Below are 10835 nucleotides of genomic sequence, written 5' to 3' on the forward strand. Positions count from 1 at the left end.
TGTTTATGTTTCCATGTTGTTTGTTTACATGATGTTGTTTCCATGTTTATGTTTCCATGTTGTTTGTTTACGTGATGCTGTTTCCATGTTTATGTTTCCATGTTTATGTTTCCATGTTGTTTGTTTACGTGATGCTGTTTCCATGTTTATGTTTCCATGTTTATGTTTCCATGTTGTTTGTTTACGTGATGCTGTTTCCATGTTTATGTTTCCATGTTGTTTGTTTACGTGATGCTGTTTCCATGTTTATGTTTCCATGTTTATGTTTCCATGTTGTTTGTTTACGTGATGTTGTTTCCATGTTGTTTGTTTACGTGATGTTGTTTCCATGTTTATGTTTCCATGTTGTTTGTTTACGTGATGCTGTTTCCATGTTTATGTTTCCATGTTTATGTTTCCATGTTTATGTTTCCATGTTGTTTGTTTACGTGATGCTGTTTCCATGTTTATGTTTCCATGTTTATGTTTCCATGTTGTTTGTTTACGTGATGCTGTTTCCATGTTTATGTTTCCATGTTTATGTTTCCATGTTGTTTGTTTACGTGATGCTGTTTCCATGTTTATGTTTCCATGTTGTTTGTTTACGTGATGTTGTTTCCATGTTTATGTTTCCATGTTGTTTGTTTACGTGATGCTGTTTCCATGTTTATGTTTCCATGTTTATGTTTCCATGTTGTTTGTTTACGTGATGCTGTTTCCATGTTTATGTTTCCATGTTGTTTGTTTACGTGATGCTGTTTCCATGTTTATGTTTCCATGTTGTTTGTTTACGTGATGTTGTTTCCATGTTGTTTGTTTACGTGATGTTGTTTCCATGTTTATGTTTCCATGTTGTTTGTTTCCGTGATGCTGTTTCCATGTTGTTTGTTTACGTGATGTTGTTTCCATGTTTATGTTTCCATGTTGTTTGTTTACGTGATGCTGTTTCCATGTTTATGTTTCCATGTTTATGTTTCCATGTTTATGTTTCCATGTTGTTTGTTTACGTGATGCTGTTTCCATGTTTATGTTTCCATGTTGTTTGTTTACGTGATGCTGTTTCCATGTTTATGTTTCCATGTTTATGTTTCCATGTTGTTTGTTTACGTGATGTTTCCATGTTTATGTTTCCATGTTGTTTGTTTACGTGATGTTGTTTCCATGTTTATGTTTCCATGTTTATGTTTACGTGATGCTGTTTCCATGTTTATGTTTCCATGTTTATGTTTACGTGGTGCTGTTTCCATGTTTATGTTTCCATGTTGTTTGTTTACGTGATGTTGTTTCCATGTTTATGTTTCCATGTTTATGTTTACGTGATGCTGTTTCCATGTTTATGTTTCCATGTTTATGTTTACGTGGTGCTGTTTCCATGTTTATGTTTCCATGTTGTTTGTTTACGTGATGCTGTTTCCATGTTTATGTTTCCATGTTTATGTTTACGTGATGCTGTTTCCATGTTTATGTTTCCATGTTGTTTGTTTACGTGATGCTGTTTCCATGTTTATGTTTCCATGTTTATGTTTCCATGTTGTTTGTTTACGTGATGTTTCCATGTTTATGTTTCCATGTTGTTTGTTTACGTGATGTTGTTTCCATGTTTATGTTTCCATGTTTATGTTTACGTGATGCTGTTTCCATGTTTATGTTTCCATGTTTATGTTTCCATGTTGTTTGTTTACGTGATGCTGTTTCCATGTTTATGTTTCCATGTTGTTTGTTTACGTGATGCTGTTTCCATGTTTATGTTTCCATGTTTATGTTTCCATGTTGTTTGTTTACGTGATGTTGTTTCCATGTTGTTTGTTTACGTGATGTTGTTTCCATGTTTATGTTTCCATGTTGTTTGTTTACGTGATGCTGTTTCCATGTTTATGTTTCCATGTTTATGTTTCCATGTTTATGTTTCCATGTTGTTTGTTTACGTGATGCTGTTTCCATGTTTATGTTTCCATGTTTATGTTTCCATGTTGTTTGTTTACGTGATGCTGTTTCCATGTTTATGTTTCCATGTTTATGTTTCCATGTTGTTTGTTTACGTGATGCTGTTTCCATGTTTATGTTTCCATGTTGTTTGTTTACGTGATGCTGTTTCCATGTTTATGTTTCCATGTTTATGTTTCCATGTTGTTTGTTTACGTGATGTTGTTTCCATGTTGTTTGTTTACGTGATGTTGTTTCCATGTTTATGTTTCCATGTTGTTTGTTTACGTGATGCTGTTTCCATGTTTATGTTTCCATGTTTATGTTTCCATGTTTATGTTTCCATGTTGTTTGTTTACGTGATGCTGTTTCCATGTTTATGTTTCCATGTTTATGTTTCCATGTTGTTTGTTTACGTGATGCTGTTTCCATGTTTATGTTTCCATGTTTATGTTTCCATGTTGTTTGTTTACGTGATGCTGTTTCCATGTTTATGTTTCCATGTTGTTTGTTTACGTGATGTTGTTTCCATGTTTATGTTTCCATGTTGTTTGTTTACGTGATGCTGTTTCCATGTTTATGTTTCCATGTTTATGTTTCCATGTTGTTTGTTTACGTGATGCTGTTTCCATGTTTATGTTTCCATGTTGTTTGTTTACGTGATGCTGTTTCCATGTTTATGTTTCCATGTTGTTTGTTTACGTGATGTTGTTTCCATGTTGTTTGTTTACGTGATGTTGTTTCCATGTTTATGTTTCCATGTTGTTTGTTTCCGTGATGCTGTTTCCATGTTGTTTGTTTACGTGATGTTGTTTCCATGTTTATGTTTCCATGTTGTTTGTTTACGTGATGCTGTTTCCATGTTTATGTTTCCATGTTTATGTTTCCATGTTTATGTTTCCATGTTGTTTGTTTACGTGATGCTGTTTCCATGTTTATGTTTCCATGTTGTTTGTTTACGTGATGCTGTTTCCATGTTTATGTTTCCATGTTTATGTTTCCATGTTGTTTGTTTACGTGATGTTTCCATGTTTATGTTTCCATGTTGTTTGTTTACGTGATGTTGTTTCCATGTTTATGTTTCCATGTTTATGTTTACGTGATGCTGTTTCCATGTTTATGTTTCCATGTTTATGTTTACGTGGTGCTGTTTCCATGTTTATGTTTCCATGTTGTTTGTTTACGTGATGTTGTTTCCATGTTTATGTTTCCATGTTTATGTTTACGTGATGCTGTTTCCATGTTTATGTTTCCATGTTTATGTTTACGTGGTGCTGTTTCCATGTTTATGTTTCCATGTTGTTTGTTTACGTGATGCTGTTTCCATGTTTATGTTTCCATGTTTATGTTTACGTGATGCTGTTTCCATGTTTATGTTTCCATGTTGTTTGTTTACGTGATGCTGTTTCCATGTTTATGTTTCCATGTTTATGTTTCCATGTTGTTTGTTTACGTGATGTTTCCATGTTTATGTTTCCATGTTGTTTGTTTACGTGATGTTGTTTCCATGTTTATGTTTCCATGTTTATGTTTACGTGATGCTGTTTCCATGTTTATGTTTCCATGTTGTTTGTTTACGTGGTGCTGTTTCCATGTTTATGTTTCCATGTTGTTTGTTTACGTGATGTTGTTTCCATGTTGTTTGTTTACGTGATGTTGTTTCCATGTTTATGTTTCCATGTTGTTTGTTTACGTGATGTTGTTTCCATGTTGTTTGTTTACGTGATGTTGTTTCCATGTTTATGTTTCCATGTTGTTTGTTTACGTGATGTTGTTTCCATGTTTATGTTTCCATGTTGTTTGTTTACGTGATGCTGTTTCCATGTTTATGTTTCCATGTTGTTTGTTTACGTGATGCTGTTTCCATGTTTATGTTTCCATGTTGTTTGTTTATGTGATGCTGTTTCCATGTTTATGTTTCCATGTTGTTTGTTTACGTGATGTTGTTTCCATGTTTATGTTTCCATGTTGTTTGTTTACGTGATGTTGTTTCCATGTTTATGTTTCCATGTTGTTTGTTTACGTGATGTTGTTTCCATATTGTTTGTTTACGTGATGTTGTTTCCATGTTGTTTGTTTACATGATGTTGTTTCCATGTTGTTTGTTTACGTGATGTTGTTTCCATGTTGTTTGTTTAGATGATGTTGTTTCCATGTTCTTTGTTTACATGATGTTGTTTCCATGTTTATGTTTCCATGTTTATGTTTCCATGTTTGTTCACGTGATGCTGTTTCCATGTTTATGTTTCCATGTTGTTTGTTTACGTGATGCTGTTTCCATGTTTATGTTTCCATGTTGTTTGTTTATGTGATGTTGTTTCCATGTTTATGTTTCCATGTTGTTTGTTTACGTGATGTTGTTTCCATGTTTATGTTTCCATGTTGTTTGTTTACGTGATGTTGTTTCCATATTGTTTGTTTACGTGATGTTGTTTCCATGTTGTTTGTTTACATGATGTTGTTTCCATGTTGTTTGTTTACGTGATGTTGTTTCCATGTTGTTTGTTTACATGATGTTGTTTCCATGTTCTTTGTTTACATGATGTTGTTTCCATGTTTATGTTTCCATGTTTATGTTTACGTGATGTTGTTTCCATGTTTGTTTCCATGTTGTTTGTTTACGTGATGTTGTTTCCATGTTTATGTTTCCATGTTGTTTATGTTTACGTGATGTTGTTTCCATGTTTATGTTTCCATGTTGTTTGTTTACGTGATGTTGTTTCCATGTTTATGTTTCCATGTTGTTTATGTTTACGTGATGTTGTTTCCATGTTTATGTTTCCATGTTGTTTGTTTACGTGATGTTGTTTCCATGTTTATGTTTCCATGTTGTTTGTTTACGTGATGCTGTTTCCATGTTTATGTTTCCATGTTGTTTGTTTACGTGATGCTGTTTCCATGTTTATGTTTCCATGTTGTTTATGTTTACGTGATGTTGTTTCCATGTTTATGTTTCCATGTTTATGTTTACGTGATGTTTGTTTACGTGATGCTGTTTCCATATTTGTTTCCATGTTTATGTTTACGTGATGTTGTTTCCATGTTTATGTTTCCATGTTTATGTTTCCATGTTGTTTGTTTACGTGATGTTGTTTCCATGTTTGTTTACGTGATGTTGTTTCCATGTTTATGCTTCCATGTTGTTTGTTTACGTGATGTTGTTTCCATGTTTATGTTTCCATGTTGTTTGTTTACGTGATGTTGTTTCCATGTTGTTTGTTTACGTGATGTTGTTTCCATGTTTATGTTTCCATGTTGTTTGTTTACGTGATGTTGTTTCCATGTTTATGTTTCCATGTTGTTTGTTTACGTGATGTTGTTTCCATGTTGTTTGTTTACGTGATGTTGTTTCCATGTTTATGTTTCCATGTTGTTTGTTTACGTGATGCTGTTTCCATGTTTATGTTTCCATGTTGTTTGTTTACGTGATGTTGTTTCCATGTTGTTTGTTTACGTGATGTTGTTTCCATGTTTATGTTTCCATGTTGTTTGTTTACGTGATGCTGTTTCCATGTTTATGTTTCCATGTTGTTTGTTTACGTGATGTTGTTTCCATGTTGTTTGTTTACGTGATGTTGTTTCCATGTTTATGTTTCCATGTTGTTTGTTTACGTGATGCTGTTTCCATGTTTATGTTTCCATGTTTATGTTTCCATGTTGTTTATGTTTACGTGATGTTGTTTCCATGTTTATGTTTCCATGTTTATGTTTACGTGATGTTTGTTTACGTGATGCTGTTTCCATATTTGTTTCCATGTTTATGTTTCCATGTTGTTTGTTTACGTGATGCTGTTTCCATGTTTATGTTTCCATGTTGTTTGTTTACGTGATGCTGTTTCCATGTTTATGTTTCCATGTTTATGTTTCCATGTTGTTTATGTTTACGTGATGTTGTTTCCATGTTTATGTTTCCATGTTTATGTTTACTTGATGTTTGTTTACGTGATGCTGTTTCCATATTTGTTTCCATGTTTATGTTTCCATGTTGTTTGTTTACGTGATGCTGTTTCCATGTTTATGTTTCCATGTTGTTTGTTTACGTGATGCTGTTTCCATGTTTATGTTTCCATGTTTATGTTTCCATGTTGTTTATGTTTACGTGATGTTGTTTCCATGTTTATGTTTCCATGTTTATGTTTACGTGATGTTTGTTTACGTGATGCTGTTTCCATATTTGTTTCCATGTTTATGTTTACGTGATGTTGTTTCCATGTTTATGTTTCCATGTTTATGTTTCCATGTTGTTTGTTTACGTGATGTTGTTTCCATGTTTGTTTACGTGATGTTGTTTCCATGTTTATGCTTCCATGTTGTTTGTTTACGTGATGTTGTTTCCATGTTTATTTTTCCATGTTGTTTGTTTACGTGATGTTGTTTCCATGTTGTTTGTTTACGTGATGTTGTTTCCATGTTTATGTTTCCATGTTGTTTGTTTACGTGATGCTGTTTCCATGTTGTTTGTTTACGTGATGTTGTTTCCATGTTTATGTTTCCATGTTGTTTGTTTACGTGATGTTGTTTCCATGTTTATGTTTCCATGTTGTTTATGTTTACGTGATGTTGTTTCCATGTTTATGTTTCCATGTTTATGTTTCCATGTTGTTTGTTTACGTGATGTTGTTTCCATGTTTGTTTACGTGATGTTGTTTCCATGTTTATGCTTCCATGTTGTTTGTTTACGTGATGTTGTTTCCATGTTTATTTTTCCATGTTGTTTGTTTACGTGATGTTGTTTCCATGTTGTTTGTTTACGTGATGTTGTTTCCATGTTTATGTTTCCATGTTGTTTGTTTACGTGATGTTGTTTCCATGTTGTTTGTTTACGTGATGTTGTTTCCATGTTTATGTTTCCATGTTGTTTGTTTACGTGATGCTGTTTCCATGTTTATGTTTCCATGTTGTTTGTTTACGTGATGTTGTTTCCATGTTGTTTGTTTACGTGATGTTGTTTCCATGTTTATGTTTCCATGTTGTTTATGTTTACGTGATGTTGTTTCCATGTTTATGTTTCCATGTTTATGTTTACGTGATGTTTGTTTACGTGATGCTGTTTCCATATTTGTTTCCATGTTTATGTTTCCATGTTGTTTGTTTACGTGATGCTGTTTCCATGTTTCTGTTTCCATGTTGTTTGTTTACGTGATGCTGTTTCCATGTTTATGTTTCCATGTTGTTTATGTTTACGTGATGTTGTTTCCATGTTTATGTTTCCATGTTTATGTTTACGTGATGTTTGTTTACGTGATGCTGTTTCCATATTTGTTTCCATGTTTATGTTTACGTGATGTTCTTTCCATGTTTATGTTTCCATGTTTATGTTTCCATGTTGTTTGTTTACGTGATGCTGTTTCCATGTTTATGTTTCCATGTTTGTTTACGTGATGTTGTTTCCATGTTTATGCTTCCATGTTGTTTGTTTACGTGATGTTGTTTCCATGTTTATGTTTCCATGTTGTTTATGTTTACGTGATGTTGTTTCCATGTTTATGTTTCCATGTTTATGTTTACGTGATGTTTGTTTACGTGATGCTGTTTCCATATTTGTTTCCATGTTTATGTTTCCATGTTGTTTGTTTACGTGATGCTGTTTCCATGTTTATGTTTCCATGTTGTTTGTTTACGTGATGCTGTTTCCATGTTTATGTTTCCATGTTGTTTATGTTTACGTGATGTTGTTTCCATGTTTATGTTTCCATGTTTATGTTTACGTGATGTTTGTTTACGTGATGCTGTTTCCATATTTGTTTCCATGTTTATGTTTACGTGATGTTGTTTCCATGTTTATGTTTCCATGTTTATGTTTCCATGTTGTTTGTTTACGTGATGCTGTTTCCATGTTTATGTTTCCATGTTTGTTTACGTGATGTTGTTTCCATGTTTATGCTTCCATGTTGTTTGTTTACGTGATGTTGTTTCCATGTTTATGTTTCCATGTTGTTTGTTTACGTGATGTTGTTTCCATGTTGTTTGTTTACGTGATGCTGTTTCCATGTTTATGTTTCCATGTTGTTTGTTTACGTGATGTTGTTTCCATGTTGTTTGTTTACGTGATGCTGTTTCCATGTTTATGTTTCCATGTTGTTTGTTTACGTGATGTTGTTTCCATGTTTATGTTTCCATGTTGTTTGTTTACGTGATGCTGTTTCCATGTTTATGTTTCCATGTTGTTTGTTTACGTGATGTTGTTTCCATGTTGTTTGTTTACGTGATGTTGTTTCCATGTTTATGTTTCCATGTTGTTTGTTTACGTGATGCTGTTTCCATGTTTATGTTTCCATGTTTATGTTTCCATGTTGTTTATGTTTACGTGATGTTGTTTCCATGTTTATGTTTCCATGTTTATGTTTACGTGATGTTTGTTTACATGATGCTGTTTCCATATTTGTTTCCATGTTTATGTTTACGTGATGTTGTTTCCATGTTGTTTGTTTACGTGATGTTGTTTCCATGTTTGTTTACGTGATGTTTGTTTACGTGATGTTGTTTCCATGTTTATGTTTCCATGTTGTTTATGTTTACGTGATGTTGTTTCCATGTTTATGTTTCCATGTTTATGTTTACGTGATGTTGTTCATGTTTGCATTATGTTGTTCATGTTTACGTGATGTTTACATGTTTACATGTTGTTTGTTTCCATGATGAAAGAACCAGGCGAAGCAGCAGATCTTCAGGACAGTTTTCTTTATTGAATGAAGCAAAACAATGAATAAAAGAATTTTAATCCCCTATTATGAAAATAAATAAATCATTTTCTTTGTCTCACAGAAGCTCAGAACCAACGAGTTCTTCTTCTGCTGTCTCTTTGTTTGTGTTGACAACCACAAGAGTTCTACTTCCTGTTGACAAGAGTTCTACTTCCTGTTGACAAGAGTTCTACTTCCTGTTGACAAGAGTTCATTCAGCTGGAAAAAGAAAGACATGAGACACTCCGTTTTGGCACGAGATGAACGCTCGCGAGAGAAGAGGAGGAGGAGGAGGGAGAAGGAGGAGAGAGAAGAGGAGGAGGAGGAAGAGGAGGAGGGAGAAGGAGGAGAGAGAAGAGGAGGGAGACAAGGGAGAAGATGAAGAGGAGGAGGAGGGAAACGAGGGAGAAGATGAGGAGGAGGGAGAAGATGAAGAGGAGGGAGAAGATGAAGAGGAGGGAGACAGAAGCCGAAGGGTTAAATCATAACCAGCGATACATTTGGTTGAGCCGTCATTTAAAATACTCAAAACGTAAAAGAAAAAAAAAAAATCTCAATGTGCGAGTTAAGCGTTGCCGTAGTGACCAATTAATCCCAGACCTTTCCTGTAACGAGCCAACACACCTGCTGAAAGGCAACAACAACAACCTCCACCTGCTGCGAGGCCACGCTCACTGGCTCCTGCTAGCGGGCCGCCCATTCGTTTACAATGGGAGCGCTAAAGGAAGCTAACGATGCTAACGAGCCTTCATATCAAAATTAAAAAGTTAAAATGTTTCCTGGAAAGTTTCAGGTGAAGAAGAGGAGGAGTGATGAAGATGATTTAATACCTGCTGACCTGCTGGTTCACAGCACAGCTGGAGTGTGTGTGTGTGTGTGTGTGTGTGTGTGTGTGGACGGAGGAAGGTGTGTGTTTGACCTTTAAACTCAGCAACCTGTGGAGCAACCTGGCAACACGTTGCTCATTCTAAATGTTCTACTTCCTGTCTGAGATGAACTTTAAGTCAACTCTGAATGAATCCTGAATATTGTAAGTAGTACTACACATAAAGTACACACTGTGTATGTGCTGTACTGTAAGTAGTACTACACATAGTACTGAATATTTGGTTTTATTTCATCAATCAATAATCAATAATCAATTAAGGTGAAAACAGGAGGTAGATTTATTGATAATAGAAACATGTAGATATTTGTATCTCTACTGTTTTATGATGAAATAACAGTACTAGTAATACTACTAGCAGTAGTACTAGTACTCATGTAGCTGGGATAAACAGTGTGTACTATGTAGTACTCTTGCAGTATTCCTGTGTGGATGCGGTCAGAAGGGGGCGTGTCCAGATGACAGAAGGGGCGTATCAGGATGGGGGGGTGTCCATATGGGGCGTGTCCATAAGGGGGCGTGTCCAGAGGTCACTGCTGGTCCTTGAACGCGTCCAGGCCAAAGGCGTTGTCTAGGAAACGCTGCAGCTCCATCAGGTGAGCCGCCTTGTTGCCCGTAGCCGGAGCAGCAGCCGGACCTCTACCTGCATACCTGAGGAGGAAGAGGAGGAAGAGGAAGAGGTCACTCAGGGGGAGGAAGAGGAGAGGAGGAGGAGAGAGGAAGAGGGGAGGAAGAGGAGGAGGATAGAGAAGGAAGAGGAAGAGGAGGATGAGGTCATTCAGGTGGAGGAAGAGGAGAGGAGGAGGAAGAGGAGGATGAGGAGGAGTAGTTACCAGACGGGCTTGGCCCTCTGGATGGTGGTCCTGATGCGAGGCTTCACGTAGTCATAGTAACCCTGGTTCTTGTGCTCCTCCTGACACCAGACTAGGTCGGCGCTGGAGAACCGCTCCGACTCGGCCTTCACCTGGTCGAAGGGGAACGGGGACAGCTGGGGGCGGAGCCAGAGTCACATGTCATTACGGGGGCGGAGCCAGAGTCACATGTCATTACGGGGCGGAGCCAGAGTCACATGTCATTGGGGGGGCGGAGCCAGAGTCACATGTCATTAGGGGGGCGGAGCCAGAGTCACACAACATTAGGGGGGCGGAGCCAGAGTCACACAACATTAGGGGGGCGGAGCCAGAGTCACACAACATTACGGGGGCGGAGCCAGAGTCACACGTCATTACGGGGGCGGAGCCAGAGTCACAGAGCATTATCACACACACACACACACACACACACACACACACACACACAGCACCTGCTCGATGCGGGCGATGGCCACCGTGGCCTCCATGCCTCGGCTCTTCCTCTCCTTCGTC

The 10835-nt window shown here is 36.6% G+C and overlaps 1 protein-coding gene across 2 annotated transcripts in view; it reads right to left on the reverse strand.

Moving 5' to 3' along the window:
- Positions 1 to 8568: 8568 nt before the first annotated feature.
- LOC306739977 (2-oxoglutarate dehydrogenase complex component E1) overlaps positions 8569 to 10835 on the reverse strand; it is a 28216-nt gene continuing 25949 nt past the window's right edge. For both annotated transcript variants that reach the window (XM_079222078.1, XM_079222077.1), the window contains 3 exons: positions 10775 to 10835; positions 10305 to 10459; positions 8569 to 10122 (listed from right to left, as the gene is read on the reverse strand). The exon at positions 10775 to 10835 is cut by the window's right edge and continues 103 nt beyond it. In XM_079222078.1, the coding sequence (XP_079078204.1) occupies positions 10002 to 10122; positions 10305 to 10459; positions 10775 to 10835 (337 nt within the window). In that variant the 3' untranslated portion in view covers positions 8569 to 10001. The remainder of the gene's footprint in view (positions 10123 to 10304; positions 10460 to 10774) is intronic.

Source organism: Taurulus bubalis (assembly GCF_910589615.1).
Source record: "Taurulus bubalis genome assembly, chromosome: 8".
Classification (NCBI taxonomy): domain Eukaryota; kingdom Metazoa; phylum Chordata; class Actinopteri; order Perciformes; family Cottidae; genus Taurulus; species Taurulus bubalis.